Raw genomic sequence first — 17,491 nt, 5'->3', positions numbered from 1 at the left:
TCCACTATGTTGTCCAGGCTGGTCTCAAATGTCTGGATTCAAGTGAGCCTCCCAATCTTAGCCTCCTGAGTAGCTGGCACTATAGGAACATGAATCAACAGTCCTCATTTAAAAACCTTTTCTTGTAACACAGGCATTATTCTGCTTATTCCCATTGGCTGATTGTTTCAACAGGACTATTCCTACTTGAAAGGGAGGCTTTTAGATGGGCTTATTACAAGTCAGACATTGAAAGCAGAAACTTGTAAGAAAGAAGGGACAGTGGAATAGGCAGCTAGCATGCATCTCTTGAGGGTTGCTTTTTAAAGCATTTGGGTTTTCTGGTATTTGTAAATTCATTAAATCTTATTAAATTCATTAAAATTAAGGAAAGATTTAGAGAACAAGTAGTACATTGGAAATTGGACAGAATGAACTCAATGAAAGAGTTCTTTTTTATTATTAGCTGAGAAAATAAAATTATGATTGCCTTCCTTCCTTCCCTCCCTCTTTTCCTCCCTCTTTTCTGGTTGCTAGGCAGATGCTCTGCCACTTGAGCCACACCTCCAGCCCTACTGACTATTTCTTAAACCAAGGACTTGGAATGGGATTTACCTATTCCATTGTGTTTTGTAAATTTTAAATCTTGACCTTACTGCTACACTTGAGGCTCTATTTACTTCACCGTTTGTTACAGTGTACACAAATAACTGTTTCTCTAGCTAGAAAAAATAGGAATCATTAACTGACAGATGGGCTTCACTGTGGGAAATAGTTGTTTGTAACAGAAGAGTAGAAGAATTCACTTGAAGATGTCACAGAAGAAATTCTGTCCTCTGCCCATTGTTTTATACCTCTCCAAAATATCATCATCTTTCCTTTACACTAGTAATGATTTTTTTAAAATCCCATTTATACTAACAGCAAAGCCTATAAGGTTTCTCAGAATAAACCTTTATCTTTTTTTCATTTGTTTTCTTTTTCTGTCTCCCTGTGGTACTGGGGGTGTGGAGGTTTGAACCCAGAGCCTTGGGGCTTGCTAGGCAGGGGTTCTACCATTTGAGCCATGTCCCTAGCCTTTTTTAAAGTTTTGATTTTGAGATAGGATCTCACTAACTTTACCCAGGTTGCCCTCGAACTCATGATCCTCCTTCTACCTCCTGAGTAGCTGGGATTATAGATTTCAATCACCATGCCTGGCTAGCATACCTTTCTTGAAGGAAATTACAAAATGAACTAGTATATTACAAACTACTAACACAAATGGGGAGAATAAATAGGACCATTTATTTTTCTCTACATAGAGAGATTTAATGCTAGACTCTAGCAACTAAAAGTTGTTACTGTTTCTGTGGTAAACAAAGGAGTCTTTGAAATAGAATCAGGATCTAGAACATACAGGTATGGAAATTCAGCTTATGATAGACAAGGTATAACTGATAAATGCAAAAATTAATAAATGGTATCAAGTCAAGTAACTATGTTTGGAAAGAATAAGATTAAATTCCTCTTGTACCTCTTGGATTGATAATAGTATTTTATATCTTGCAAGAGTATCTTACCATTTTGTTCACTTCCAGAAAAGTTGAATTTAGGTTAGTGATTTGTGCATCGTGCTCCATCAGTAAAATCTTGGGCGGGGGGGAATGATATAAAATATCAATCAAACCAACCCAGAAAGAATAGCAGGAAACAAAGATAAGGACAGAAATAGAAAATAAAGATAAAATAGTATCATAAACATCAACAAGTAGTTTTTGGAAAGACTAATGTTTTTTTTTTTAATTACAAAAATTTTAAAACATTGGGCACTCAATTTGTTTCTTAGTTTTATGGTATAATTGCAGTTTATATGCATCCTGTTTACATTCCAGATTATTATAAATTTTTTTTATCTCTTAAAATTGTATCTTTTCTCTCCCCCAGCAAAACTTATTAGGAACTAATTATTGAGTTAAGGGTTCCTTAAAGTTAGGTGAAAGTTTAATAGAATATATGCAGAGAATATTTTTGCTTGTCCCTGAAGGGTTTTTGCCGAAGGCCCAAAGGGTAAAGATAAAAACTAGAAAGTTACCTGCATACAGGCTTGTGGGGTGTTACAGACAAGAGAGTAAGGAATCCTTAGGAAGGGCATTCATCAAGAAATGAATTGAACAATTTATGTTTAATGGATACAAATAACGGATAACCTAACTTTTAAAATGTATTTTCTTCTATGTGGTAGCATAAGTAAAAGCCCGATTTAATTTTTACTGTTGAAGCACACTTTTTTGGGGTTTAATTTTTTTGGAGGTAACGTTTCTGTTTTTACTTTATGAATTCTTAAAATAATGTTTCATTTGGGAGATAAAAACTTACCTTACTGGCCACACCAAGTGGCTGTTTAGTGCAGACATTCCTTTTTTTTTTTTTTTTTCATTTTTCTTTTATTATTCATATGTGCATACAAGGCTTGGTTCATTTCTCCCCCCTGCCCCCACCCCCTCCCTTACCACCCACTCCACCCCCTCCTGCTCCCCCCCCTCAATACCCAGCAGAAACTATTTTGCCCTTATCTCTAATTTTGTTGTAGAGAGAGTATAAGCAATAATAGGAAGGAACAGGGGTTTTGCTGGTTGAGATAAGGATAGCTATACAGGGCATTGACTCACATTGATTTCCTGTGCATGGGTGTTACCTTCTAGGTTAATTCTTTTTGATCTAACCTTTTCTCTGGTACCTGTTCCCCTTTTCCTATTGGCCTCAGTTGCTTTAAGGTATCTGCTTTAGTTTCTCTGCATTAAGGGCAACAAATGCTAGCTAGTTTTTTAGGTGTCTTACCTATCCTCACCCCTCCCTTGTGTGCTCTCGCTTTTATCATGTGCTCATAGTCCAATCCCCTTGTTGTGTTTGCCCTTGATCTAATGTCCACATATGAGGGAGAACATACGATTTTTGGTCTTTTGGGCCAGGCTAACCTCACTCAGAATGATGTTCTCCAGTTCCATCCATTTACCAGCGAATGATAACATTTCGTTCTTCTTCATGGCTGCATAGAATTCCATTGTATATAGATACCACATTTTCTTAATCCATTCGTCTGTGCTGGGGCATCTTGGCTGTTTCCATAACTTGGTTATTGTGAATAGTGCCGCAATAAACATGGATGTGCAGGTGCCTCTGGAGTAACAGTCTTTTGGGTATATCCCCAAGAGTGGTATTGCTGGATCAAATGGTAGGTCGATGTCCAGCTTTTTAAGTAGCCTCCAAATTTTTTTCCAGAGTGGTTGTACCAGTCTACATTCCCACCAACAGTGTAAGAGGGTTCCTTTTTCCACGCATCCTCACCAACACCTGTTGTTGGTGGTGTTGCTGATGATGGCTATTCTAACAGGGGTGAGGTGGAATCTTAGTGTGGTTTTAATTTGCATTTCCTTTATTGCTAAAGATGGTGAGCATTTTTTCATGTGTTTTCTGGCCATTTGAATTTCTTCTTTTGAGAAAGTTCTGTTTAGTTCACATGCCCATTTCTTTATTGGCTCATTAGTTTTAGGAGAATTTAGTTTTTTAAGTTCCTTATATATTCTGGTTATCAGTCCTTTGTCTGATGTGTAGCTGGCAAATATTTTCTCCCACTCTGTGGGTGTTCTCTTCAGTTTAGAGACCATTTCTTTTGATGAACAGAAGCTTTTTAGTTTTATGAGGTCCCATTTATCTATGCTATCTCTTAGTTGCTGTGCTGCTGGGGTTTCATTGAGAAAGTTCTTACCTATACCTACTAACTCCAGAGTATTTCCTATTCTTTCTTGTATCAACTTAAGAGTTTGGGGTCTGATATTAAGATCCTTGATCCATTTTGAGTTAATCTTGGTATAGGGTGATATACATGGATCTAGTTTCAGTTTTTTGCAGACTGCTAACCAGTTTTCCCAGCAGTTTTTGTTGAAGAGGCTGCTATTTCTCCATGGTATATTTTTAGCTCCTTTGTCAAAGATAAGTTGCTCATAGTTGTGTGGCTTCATATCTGGATCCTCTATTCTGTTCCACTGGTCTTCATGTCTGTTTTTGTGCCAGTACCATGCTGTTTTTATTGTTATTGCTTTGTAATATAGTTTGAAGTCAGGTATTGTGATACCTCCTGCATTGTTCTTTTGACTGAGTATTGCCTTGGCTATTCGTGGCCTCTTGTGTTTCCATATAAATTTAACAGTAGATTTTTCAATCTCTTTAATGAATGTCATTGGAATTTTGATGGGAATTGCATTAAACATGTAGATTACTTTGGGGAGTATCGACATTTTTACTATGTTGATTCTACCACTCCATGAGCATGGGAGATCTCTCCACTTTCTATAGTCTTCCTCAATCTCTTTCTTCAGAAGTGTATAGTTTTCCTTGTAGAGGTCTTTCACATCTTTTGTTAGGTTTACACCTAGGTATTTGATTTTGTTTGAGGCTATTGTAAATGGACTTGTTTTCATACATTCTTTTTCCGTTTGCTCATTGTTAGTGTATAGAAATGCTAATGATTTTTCTATGTTGATTTTATATCCTGCTACCTTGCTATAGCTATTGATGATGTCTAGAAGCTTCTGAGTAGAGTTTTTTGGGTCTTTAAGGTATAGGATCATGTCGTTAGTGCAGACATTCCTAATAGAATTACTTCCATAGTGGAACAGGGAACCTTAAGGGCCCTGAAGTGATACATAGGACTGTCCATTGTTGTTGCTAATCATTTATGGCTCTAGAAATAAGTTCTGGATATATTTCTGCCCTCATGGTAACAATTACATGGCATGAAAGTGAAGAAACAGGTAAAATTTTTAAATAGATACTGCAAATTTTAGGGAGCTGTCATAAGACTTTTAATCCCTATTTGAATATAATGGGCTAATACCTCCATTGCATTAATTCTGTTGCACAACATATTCCATGCTTGTTGACTGGTATTTAATAGAGCCTATAATAATAGAGTCTATACTAATAAGCAGTAAGGTAGAGAAAGAGCACAAATGTTAATGTCTGAAGGTCCTTGCTTTGGTCCTAGGGCTGCCACTCACTAGGTGTTTGACCTTTGATGGATGTTTTGATTTCTTTAAACTCGTCATCCCTCACATGTGAAATGGGGAGCAGAATTGTTTTCATTAATGTTGCAGGGATTAAGTGACATGAGATAGGCAGTGTGCTTTTAGTGCTTGATATTTTATACTGACTGGGAAAATGTTTTGAAGTATAAAATTTGAGGGTTATTAAAATATATTTTTGTTATTTTTAAGGAAATTCGAAATGAATCCCATGACTATCCTCATAGAGTGGCCAAATTTCCAGAAAACAGAGATCGCAACAGATACAGAGATGTAAGCCCCTGTAAGTATTGTAAAATTTTTTGTTTAGTAAAGAGTGATTGCTGATAGAGTGGCTCAAGCAGTAAGAGTACCTGCCTAGCAAGCATGAGCCCCTGAGTTCAAACCCCAGTGCTGCCAAAAAGAAAAAAAATTGAAGAGTGATTTATTAGAAATGCTAAAGTACTCCTGAAGGCATGAGGTGTGGTTGGATATGGCCAAACAAACAGTACTGTGCGTTCGTGTGCATATTTCTGGTTTGTTTAGGAAGCAGTATACAGTATTAGGAGGGTTTGGGATCATGTTGATAAATATAATAATTTTTTGATTTACATAACATACAGTCTTAAAGCTTTTAAGAAAGAATAATTACCCATGATTATTGTATCCTTCAAACACAGCTACCAATATTTTGTTCTGTTTCTTGCCAGTCTTTTTTGTTTGTTTGTTTAGCTGTACTGGAGTTTGTATTTTTTTTTCCATATTCTTTTTTTCTCATGTACTGGAATTTGAAGTCAGAGTTTTATGTTTGCTAGGTAGGCGCTCTCCTGCCGAGCCACTCCTCCAGTCCAGTCTTTTTTCTTATGTACAGTTTTTCTTTCTGTAAAGTAATTATAATCATTCTATGTTTATGTTTATTATATATTCATATATATTTCATTTTCATATTATTCCATGATCTTTGTAAGTATTGCTTAAAATATTTATTGGTGTAGTTTAGTTCCCTTTCTTCCCCAGTTATATAAGTAATGTGTATTTACTGCAGAAAATTTGTAAAACATAGAAAAGTGTAAAGAAAAAACCTTTTTTATAAACAGTAACTACTGGGTTCATAGACTTTTGGTATTTTTTTCTGAGTAAACACATAATATTCTTTTAAGTTAAAAATTAGAATCTAGCATGCACTAATTTGTAGCTCTTTTCCTATTTAGCAATGTATGGTAAACATTTTTCTATTTTAAAAAAGTTTTTTTAGTGGCTTTTGATATACCATCCTTTTAATTCCTTGTGATTGGGCTTTTACATGTAAGCATACACACACACATTTTGTAAACAGTTATACTACCAGGGTTTTTAAACTGTATTTTTTTGTTCTCTTGACACAACTGATATTAAATCAGGCTGCCTTCCTAGTCCAGCATGTCCCCTGCGTTTTATTTTAGCAGGCTAAACATATCCTTTCTTTTTAGATCTAATTGTTTAATAGGGACTTTATAACAAACAAATAAGTTGGTCACATTCTGGTTTCTATTTGTTTCTCATTCCTTTCCTAGTTGACTAGGGTGTACTGTTGGTGTGCTAAGCTTCCTGTATAGGCTGAATTACTCTAGTCAAGGCCATGTATTATACAGCTTTATTAACATGGTATCCCTTGATTATAGGCAAAATGTTTAGGATCTGAATGTACCACTGATATTTAGGATCTGAATGCATCAATTCGTGGGGAAAAGAAAATCCATACTTTCAATTCTTTCTTTTCTTTGTGATGGCTATTTTTGTAATAAGGTCTTATGGAACTTTTTGCCCCAACTGCAGTCCTGCTGATCTCTGCCTCCTGAGTTGCTAGGATTACAGGCGTGAGCCACCAGCACCCTGCCATACTTTTAATTCTTACACAAACAGAATGTTTTCGTTTATGTTGACCAAGTGTGGTTCCATGAACTGTATTGGCTGATTTTGAGCAAATCAAATGAGAAGCAGTCTCTTAAAATATTTTGTTTATCATAAATTACTTACAAAATACTATGTTTCTGTTAGATGCTTTCTTCCTTACCAGTTAGAAATGTAAGTAGCTAGAATTTTCCACTTTTCTTCAGTGCAACACCCTTGAAGATTTCCTCTGAAGCCTATGGCTTACTATGGTGGCAGTTTTGGTGTGGATGGGTGTATGTTCAGGGACTGGAGGTATGAAGCAGTAATTAGACTTAGGTGTCCCTTCACTCTCTCCATATATGGTAGAGAATCAGTGAGCCAGAGATTAGTTGTCTGGTAAGCATTTTAAAGAGAAAGAGACAAGCTGGGCGCTGTTGGCTCACATCTATAATCCTAGCTATTCAGGAGGCAGAGATCAGAGGAATGTAGTTCGAAGCCAGCCTGGGCAAATAGTTTGTGAGACCCTATCTTGAAAAAAACCCAACACAAAAAAATGGCTAGAGGTGTAGCTCAAGTGGTAGAGAGCCTGCCTAGCAAGCATGATGAAGATTGGGTTTTGGGGGGGGGGCGGGTTTTGTTGGTGGTACTGGGGTTTGAACTTGGGGCCTCATGTTTGCTAGGCAGACAGTCTACCACTTGGGCCATTCCATTAGCCCCTTGGGGATGAAGATTGGAAGGATCATGGTTCAAGACCAGCTTGGGCAAAAAGTCAGTGAGATCCCCTCTCAGCAAATAAGTTGGACATGGTGGTGTATGCCTGCAATCCCACCTCTGTGGGAGGCATAGGCAGGAGGATTATGGTCCAGAGCTGGCCCTAGGCAAAAAAATGAAACTCCATCTGAAAAATAAAAGCAAAAGCAGGCTGGGGGTGTGACTCAAGTGGTAGGTCACTTGCCTAGCAAACCACAAGTCCATAAGTTCAAGCCCCACTTACTCCCCCCCCTTAAAAAAAGAACAGATAAAAAATTTGGCTCATTTTCTTCAAAGGATAATAGAAGATTGGGAAAATATAATTCTTAATATAATAAAAAAAATACATAGCAAAAGCACATTCTTCTAGGACTTACCTAAATTCAGTTATATAATAATCAGAATAAATGTGTATTTAACTTTTTTTTTCTTTTTGTGGTGATACCAGGGTTTAAACTTCAGGCCTCACACTTGCTAGGCAGGCACTCTACCACTTGAGCCATGCCGCGAGACTTAAATTTTATGGTGGTTGTTTGCTGACCTTTTCCTTATCCCATCTAAAGTTTAACAATAAATATCAACTGTCAGTTTAGTGCTTTACATTCTCAAAATCATTGTTGACAGCTTTTTTACTTTGTTCTATCTTTAGTTGTTTTTGGTGTTTTTAATCTTCAGGTTATTTTTATTTATTTATTTTAGGTGGAACTGGGCTTGAACTCAGAACTTTGCACTTTGAAAACAGACACTGTATTGCCTCAGCCACACCTCCAGTCCATTTTGCTCTGGTTATTTTGGAGATTGGGTCTTGCCTGAGCTGGCCTCAAACATCAATCCTCCTGATCTCAGCTTCCCAAGTAGCTAGGATTACAGGTGTGAACCACTGGCGCCAAGCTCTAATTTTCAATTTTAATCAAGGCTGAGTCAAAGCTATTTGTGCTTTTAATAATTTATTTTTATAGGGCATCGATGTACTGGAACGGATTTGAGGAATAAGAATTAGATCGTGAACAAGCCAGAACTGATTATGTAGGAAAAGAGAGAACCTAAATAGAGCAGCATATAGCTGACTTTAGATACTTGAACTTCTACATGGAGAAAGAAATTCTTTGTTGTTTTTTTCCTGATATTGGGGTTTGAACTCAGGGCCTACACCTTGAGCCACTCCACCAGCCCTTTTGTGTGAGTGTGAGTGTGAGTGTGTGTGTAGTGGGGCGGTGGGGGGGGTGTTGAGATAGGGTCATGAGCTGTTTGTCCGGGCTGGCTTTGAACCCTGATACTCCTGATCTCTGCCCCTGAAGTAGCTAGGATTATAGTAATGAGCCACTGGCACCGGACAAACACAAAATTATCCTGTGTTAAGTTCAGATCATGGAACTAGAGTTCATGGATGAATAACACCATTGTTGGATTTCAGGTCAGCATAGGCAGACTCTTTTTAACTCTCAAGAACTGTGTAAATTTACAAATGAACAGTATGAACCAGTATGCTCGTTACTGTAGCTTACCCATACAGATTATGGATTTCTCATCAAAGATCTTCTAGAGAACAGTTGTGAATATATTACTTATTTGTCCCTTTTCACCTTCCCCCATTCACCTTTTTGTCTTAACACTGTTGATTCCTGAACAGGTGCAGTTTTTTTTTGGTACTGAACTACCTGCCCTTCCCCCAGGCCCAAAGAAGTACTGTTATGCTGTTCAGTCTTTCTTCTAATTTTTTTTTTTTGGAGGCGGGGACAGTTGCTGGAAATTCAACCCAGACCTCCTGCATAGTAAGCACAAACTTTACTATTCCCACTTCACTGTTCAGTCTTTCAGGTATCACACTTCTGAAAAGTCTATGTGTCCCTAGAAGTTACTATTTTGATTCTAGTGTTCCCTGTATTCTGACACTAGTCTTGCTGCTTTCTGATTATATTTACTGTGTAGAGCAGTGGTTCTCAACAGGGGAGTTTACCCACACCTAGGAACATGTTGGAAATTTGTTGGGGCTTTTTTTCTGCTCAAGTAGTTTAGTTCAACTGTTTACATACATTAAAATAGGTATTCCTTTATTATAAATTACTCTCCACTTATTTTCGTTGCATTTACAGTTAAAGCATTATTGATATTTTAAAAATGTGTTACTTCTATCTCTGAATAATGGGGTAGTAGAGGTGATATTAAAGATATCATTAAACTTCCCTTTCTTACTCCCTGAATAATTCAGTCTTAAAGCCCTTGAGTTCACATGTAAAAGGCATATAAATAAGGGTGGTAATGTTGTTAAAGGAGAGACCTTGTGAGACAGGTGGGAGAGAACTATAGTGAGCACTGTAATGTTAGATTAGCACACTATATTGGAATGTGAGGACATGGTTTTCAGTGATTGTAGATATACAGGTACCTATAAGATCTTCATGTGCATATGTTTCCTAACCCTATCCACTGAGAAGTCTTGAGAGCAGTGGTACTCTGTTAGCTGTGGGTATGCTTAGCTTTTGATATCCAAATTTCATTCTCCACTCAGAGGAGACAGGGCTCCTTGGAGAAACTAACTTATTCCAAAGCTGGTACGAGGAATTATAAGATGAGCCTGGAATATCTTAAAGTGCTAGAAAGCAAGGACATGTTAAACAAAATGATGAGGGCATGTCAGAAGACAGTTTGAAGCTCACTGGCCACAACTGGGATAATTTAAGCCTTAAAATAAGCAACAATTATAATCCATTGAATAAATGATTTAGTGAGTCTATGCTAATATTATGAAGCAAATGAAAAATAGGTGGGAAATAGGGAAGGTTTCACGTTTGTATAGGGTATCAACTTATAAATACTAAAGTGAATGGTAAATTTGATGAGGAACAAGATATTTACACAGTCTTAAAGTATCCCTCTACATAATACTTAAATACAATGGGGAGATAGTAATAATACAGAAGATAAGCAAGAGAATATTGCTTGGCTCAGAAGGCCAAAAATCACATGTTCTCCCTGGTATGCAGATTATAGACCTAAAACATTTGTGGTAGTGTCACATGGGTCACAGGCTACAGGGAGAACATGCAGAGAGGAATAGGGAAAGGGAAGGAAACCTAAAACTTGAATGTAGTTGATGTGCTCACTGTAGAGGAAAGAATATAGTAATCTTAAATAGGCAGAGGCCACTATGGAAAGGGGCCTGGAAGTAGTGAAGAGGTCTGATAGAGATGAGCCAGTGTGGGTTGTAATACACATGTGAAGCAATGCTAGGAATTTCTCTGTATAGCTACTTTTACCTCAAAATAGTGAAAACGCTATGTCTTTCTTATTATCTCTTATGTTTTCTCTTCAACAAAATTGGAGAACAAGAGGTTGGAGTAGATTCTGCCCAGAACTGGTGTGTGGGGGGGTGAGGGCCCAAACAATGTATTATACATGTGAATAAATGTAAAAATGATTAAATAAATAAGAAAGAAACAAGAGAATTTTCAGGATCTAAGGCTAGATGAAGAGTTCTTAGAATGACACCAAAAGCATAATTCATAAATTTTTTTAAATCAATAAATTGGAATAAATCAAAATTTAAAACTTTTTAGCTGACTTTGGTGGCACCTACCTGTAATACTAGCACGCAGGAGGCACAGGAAGGAGAAGGAGAAGTGCAAGTTCTAGGCCAGCCTTGGCTACATAGCAAGACCCTTTCTCAAAAAAAAAAAAAAATTTTTTTTTTAACTTTTGTTCTGTGAAAGACCTTGATAAAAGAATGAAAAGATGAATACAGACTGAGAGTGGAAATACTCATTTGTATGCTGCATATCTGACAACTCATTTTATATAAATTCAACAGTAAAAAGAAATAGCCCTGTTAGAAGTTAGACAAAATATATGAACAGAAATGTCAGATTAGCATGTGAGCATATGAAAGACATCATTAGCTATCAGACATACAAATTAACACCACAGTGGAAAGATATAATTACACACTTTATAGAGCAGCTACAATAAAGAGGGCACAATACCCTGAGGATGCAGAGGAACTGAATCTTACACAAAGCTTGTAAGAATGGAAAATGCTGTAGCCACTCTTGTTATAGGAGTTCAGGAATTAACCAGGACCGGGAAGAACCAAATGGCACTCAGAGGCTTGAAGAAACAGGTTTTATTCTCACTGGCGGGCTCAGCAGAGTACTCTTCGGAGGTCTGAGCCCCGAGCACAAGTGTCATAGGGATTATATACCCTTTCGCTTTCATACTTGTGGCTGAGTAGCCAGTTCTGCGTATATCACTTCCATATATGTAATCAAATGCCTGGTTTCTGTATATGTCACCTCCATATACATAACAGTGAATGGTGGGAAATTGGCATTCACGGAAACAGGTTACAGGGTTGGGGAAGAAGCAGGAAGTTCTCAGCAGAAAGACCCAGTTCAGACATGTTACGCATCACATTCCCCCGCCTTGATGCTCCTAGAGGACACCATCACACTCCATTGTCCCCAGGGACTAATAAGGGGTGAGGTGCATTTGGAGTTTGATCTTGGCTATCTGAGCTGAGATGAACCTAGTGAGTGCATTTATAATACATGGTCTGAAGGCCACAGAAGAAGAAGGAACATTAGGAGCAGGCCAGTGAACAGGGCAAACCAAGGAAACCATTGTGACAAGGAGTCCCACCATGTGGTTTGCTGAAGGGGCCCCCCAGCAGCGGTCTGTTCACTTCTGGATCTGGGTCAGTGTTTCCTGCAGTACCTTGGATTCATTAGCATAAAAGCACTCCTCTTGGAGGTAGAGGCAGAGCCCTCCTTGTGTTGTAGTGAGAAAATCAAAGCCTTGAAGGTTTTGAAGTACTGCCAAGGCCAGGGAGTCAGCTGTCATTGTAATGCCAGGGCAAATTGGGTAATGGCAGTGGAGAGCTGCTTAGGTAGCCCTTGATATTGAACCTGTGATACCCCAAGCCCTGTGGTGCTGAGGGCTTCTCCTGATGTGGTTAGTAAACCCACTACTAAGGGCACAGTGACCAGCAGGGATCGCCACTGGTGTTTTGGGGGCCTCCATATGAGGGGGTGCGGTTTCCCGAAAGGATCAAAGAGGTCAGGTATGAGGCTAACAACTAAGCAAGATTGGTTACCAGGAGTCATGGAGGTGTAAACCCCTTTGTTACAGGACAGACATGTGCCATTAGGTGTGCAAATTTGGCCTGAGTTTTTAATGGGAAAGGAAGAGGTTCCATACAGGGACACTGGTGACAGAAGGGGTAGGTGCGTTCCTTTTTCTGGGGACAGAACAAATGACTAGTTAAAGATGACTCCTATGTGTTGAATGGGTCCTGGCTTCATGCATATCCAGCAGTCAGATGCTAGGGAGGAGTCAGAAAGGTTGATAGCCCAATAAGAGGCGTTAATTACCTTCATAAGTTGGGTTACAGAATCCTGTTGGGTGTAGGTCAGGGGCCCTGGAAGGAACCAAAGGGAGGAGCCCCCTCGGAAGGAGATCACAAGAGTTGGAGTGAATATGGACTCAATCATGAATTTGACCATTGGATGTGTCCCCACAAGGTGATGCTGTCCTAGCTGGAGAATGACTTCTGTTGTCCATAAGGTTGCATTAGGCTCCATAATAGTAATAGGAAGGGGAACACATTAGTTATTGGCACAGTTTGGGTTGGACCCATTTCAAGATGGGGAGATTGGGATGTTGCGGAGCTTGGGGCTCCACCTTGTGAATCCGGGAAAACCTGGGTGATAAGCGAACCATGACTCGCAGAATTGGGGACAGGTAGTTGATGCAAGAGGGGTGGGTCCTCCACAGATGAAGATGTCTGACAACTGGTAGTGCTTGTGGACTCTGTGATAAGAGAACCGCCTGTTGACCTCCTGAGAGAGGCTGAGGACCTGACATCCATCAAAATGAAGTTTAACCAGAGGGGTGTTCCCGTCCCAGGTGGTGGACGTTAAAGGGAAACCTGGGGTTGGGGTGAGGGGTATGAGCTGGAAGGTCCATTGCCCCCCTATAATCAGTCGGGGCTCCCCTGTTACTAGGCAGGATAAATTTAAGGTCAGAGAGAAAGTTAGTACTACTATAGGGTTTAGGGTGGAAAGACTGGGGGTCATTGTAGAAAGCACTTGGCAGCTAATAATCCAGCAATAATAAGCAGATAACAGGCAAGATCAAGAGGGAACCCTAACCCCGATCTGCCGGGGCCATAGTCACCAGTCCTATGGTCAGGAAGATTGTTAGCCGGCAGACTCCAGCAAGGAACAGCAGGAAGAACATGAAGTTTTTCTCAAGCTTCTGCCTTGTGTAGACCAGTCAGCTTCCAGGAGTGACTAGGGCAGGGCTAGAGATCCTCAGTGGCTCAGTGTTCTGGCCATCTGGAAACCAGGAGTTCAGTTGGGGAGTGACGTCCCGATGTAGCCGGAGATGAGGAGGTCGGCTGGGATCTGACCTGGAGGTCCACCTTTCAGTTGACTGTGTCTCATTGGGCTCAAAGGCCCTTTTTACTCTGGAGTGATGTACCCAGGGAATAATACCTGCAACTTTGAGGGCAGTAGGAGTGGTTAATATTATATTACCATGTGTGGCCCTGTCCACTGAAGCTTGAGAGGTTCCTTTTTCCAGTTCTTTATCTATACAGAGGCCCCCACCTGGAAGGGGTGGAGTGGATTTCTTAAGGGAATCAGTGTTCTCTCTATTGTATATTTCTGTAGGTCCCTAAGAATGGTTCCTACGGCTTAGGTCTTATCTCCTATCTGATGTAGGTCAGCTTGGAAACTCCTGAGGCAAGGGGGTGGCCTGTCTTACATTAGCTCATATGGGGAAAGCCCAAGCCTCCCTGGCATGCAGTGGGTGCGCAGGAAGACCAAGGGCAGAAGGTCCGGCAGGGGAGGTGCGGTTCATTAGTTCTACTTTCCTGAGCTCTGTGGGCTGGTAAGCTGTATGGAGTTTCCAGGATATGCCAAGAGCTTGGGTCAGGGTCTGGGTGACCTCTGCTACAAAAGCCGGTCCATTGTTGCTGTGAATGGTTAGGGGAAGTCCAAACTGAGGAACAACTTCCCGCAAAAGGGTTTTTGCCACTTCCTGACTGCTTTGTCTGGGATGGGAACGCCTTGACCCATGCAGAATAAGTACAGCAGATACTTGTACCCTCTGGTGGGTGAAATTTCAGTGAAGCCTACTTCCAGGTCTTTGAATGGAGCAGCACCCATCCTCTGAATTCCCAGTGGGGGTTGGAGGACAGACTTGGCGTTATTCTTGGTGTAGGTGACACATTGTTCTTTGATTGACTGGCACAGTGCTGGCTAATACAGAATTCCTTTTGGAGGATACTCTCTAGGGTTGTCTTTCCCAAGGGGGTGAGTTGGTGATATTCTGAGACTAGTTGTCTCCCCAGCACAGCTGGGATAAAGACCTGGTTGTCTAGGAGTCTCCATTAGCTGCCTTTAAGTTGGTTGGCCCTCTCCTGTTTTGTCCACTCTTTTTTTATTGTATAGTCCAGATGGAGCTCCTCTGAAATTGTGGCTGCAGCTAGGGTAGGATTTTCTTTGTATTCCTGTATTGCTGCCATTTTAGCAGTCTCATCTGCCAGTCGGTTTCCTTGGGTTACTGGGTTATCTCCCTTTTGGTGTCCCCTGTGGTGCAGCACAGCAACTTCTTTTGGAAGCCAAATAGCCTTGAGGAGGTGTAGAATCTCCTCCTTATTTTTGATAGTCATTTCTGCAGCTGTGAATAGGCCTCTCCTTATAGTTGCCCTGTGGACATGTACCTTAGCAAAGGCATAACACGAGTCAGTGTAGATGTTGATGTGTTTTCTCTGGCCTAGTGTTAAGGCTTGGATCAGGGCATAGAGTTCAGCCCACTGAGCTGACCTTCTTGGTGGGAGAGCATTAGCCTCCAGTACTTTGGTTTCTCTGGTCACCACGTAGCCGCCTCTTCGAGTCCCCTCTTGGACAAAGCTGCTGCCATCACAGTACACTGTTAGGTAGGTCCCTGCATTCTCTCACAGATCCAGGCAACTGGAATAGACCTTGTCTGTACCTCAGTGCAGTCATGATCAGGTTCCCCATCTTCTGAGGGAAGGAACGTGACTGGGTTAAGCAATCAGACTGTTTCCAGTGTTACTGTGGGATTCTTGTAGAGGAAGAATTGGTAATGTACCAGGCAGGAATTAGAGAGGAATTGATGCCCATGGCTGTTCATGAGAGACACCACTGCATGTGGGACTTTAACATGGAGTTACTGTCCCAAGGAGAGTTTATCCGCTTGAAGAGGAGAGTTGCCGCCAGAGCCCAGAGGCATGGGGGCCAGCTGGCAACTACAGAGTCTAGCTTCTTGGACAGATAGGCTACTGGTCTCTGCCAGGGACCCACTGTCTGGATAAGGACACCTAGGGCAATTTTTGTCTTTCTCATGGACTAACCGGTTAAAAGGCTTTCTCACACCTGGGAGCCCCAAGGCAGGCGCCTGTCCGAGGGTTGTTTTAATATTCTGGAAGGCTTGTTTTGCCTCATCAGTCCATTTTAGGGGACTGTGATTGGGCCCTGTCAGGAGGTCATACAATGGCCTGGCCATCACAGAAAACCCTGGTATCCAGATTCGACAGAAGCCGTGGACCACAGGAACTCCCTCAGAGTGCATCTCGTCTTAGGCTGGGGCAAGGAAGTGATTACCTGTCTTCTTTTTGGACCGAGGGCCCTTGGTCCATGTGACAGGTGGAATCCTAGGTATTGTACCTATTGTTGTCAGATTCGAGCTTGCTTCCAGGAAACCCAGTAACCTGAGTCGGATAGGAGTTGAAGGAGTGTTCTGGTCCCACAGAGGCAATCGTCTTGACTGTTGCTCACCAAGAGAAGGTCATCCACATACTGGAGCAGAGTGTATTGCATCGTCTGTCATGGGAAGCCAGCAAGGTCGGCAAGGTTGAGGAGTTTTTGAACCCCTGGGGAAGGCAGGTCTAGGTCAGCTGCATCTGACTTCCTGTTTCTGGATTGGCCCTTTTGAAGGCAAAGAGGTTGGCTGTGTAGGGCCAGATGGAGGCAGAAGAATGCATCCTTCAGGTCCAGGCAGGTGAACTAGCGAGACAAGCTTGGGATCTGTCCCAGGAGCATGTATGGTTAGGGACCACCAGGTGGAGAGAGACAGTGACCTTGTTGATAGCTTGGAGGTCCTGGACCAGCCTATATCCCCCATCTGGCTTTTTTATTGGCAGAAGTGGGGTGTTCAAGGGTGATTGACATTCCATTAGGATGCCTGCCTCTTTAAGTCAAGTCAGGTGTGCCTGGATCCCAATGCGGGCCTCTAGTTAGACTGGGTATTGTCTCTGCCCCCGGCATCAGGTCCACAATGATGGGAAGGCTCTTATGTGCCAGTCCTGGAGGGTTGTCCTTAGCCCAAACAAGGGGAAAGTCCTTGTGGAGTTGTAGAGGTTTGAGGCTTTTGTCCTTTGCACAGTACAGCCTCCATTCCTCCTCCCTCAGCGTTATGACAGCCATAACGATGGAATCCCTTTCCACTAAGCCAGGATTAATCTCCAGTGTGGCATGGCCCATTGTCTTGAAGGTGATTTGGGTACCCAATTTGGAAAGAATGTCCTGGCCCAAGAGGGGAATGGGGCAGTCAGGCACGTACAGAAACTCGTGACGGACCTTATGGCCTCCAATTTCATAGAGATGCACTTGGTAGAAGGGTTATTTAGTGGCCCATGTCCCTGTTGCCCTGAGGATAGTAGCAATCTTGCTGGTGAAGGGGGCCACGGGGATGGTGATGACTGAATGTTCTGCGCCAGTATTCACCATAAAGGTCACAGGTTGGCCCCCTACTTGGATTCTGACCATGGGCTCATGGGGGCTGAGGGGAAAAGAGAGCCCAGTCTTCCTCAGTCTGAATCTATC

The 17,491-nt window shown here is 41.3% G+C and overlaps 1 protein-coding gene across 5 annotated transcripts in view; it reads left to right on the top strand.

Moving 5' to 3' along the window:
• Nucleotides 1–17,491, top strand: part of Ptpn2 (protein tyrosine phosphatase non-receptor type 2) — an 83,898-nt gene that overhangs the window by 14,209 nt on the left and 52,198 nt on the right. For 3 of the 5 annotated variants that reach the window (XM_074070375.1, XM_074070376.1, XM_074070374.1), the window contains exon 2: nt 5,235–5,325. The exons of 1 other annotated variant lie outside the window; for it this stretch is intronic. In XM_074070375.1, the coding sequence (XP_073926476.1) occupies nt 5,235–5,325 (91 nt within the window). Of the gene's footprint in view, nt 1–5,234; nt 5,326–9,043; nt 9,416–17,491 lie in introns of those variants that run through there. One more of the 5 variants, XM_074070378.1, reaches the window with a different exon arrangement.

This window comes from Castor canadensis, chromosome 4 (genome assembly GCF_047511655.1).
Source record: "Castor canadensis chromosome 4, mCasCan1.hap1v2, whole genome shotgun sequence".
NCBI classification, from domain to species: domain Eukaryota; kingdom Metazoa; phylum Chordata; class Mammalia; order Rodentia; family Castoridae; genus Castor; species Castor canadensis.
This window is presented reverse-complemented; position numbering and strand designations above follow the sequence as displayed.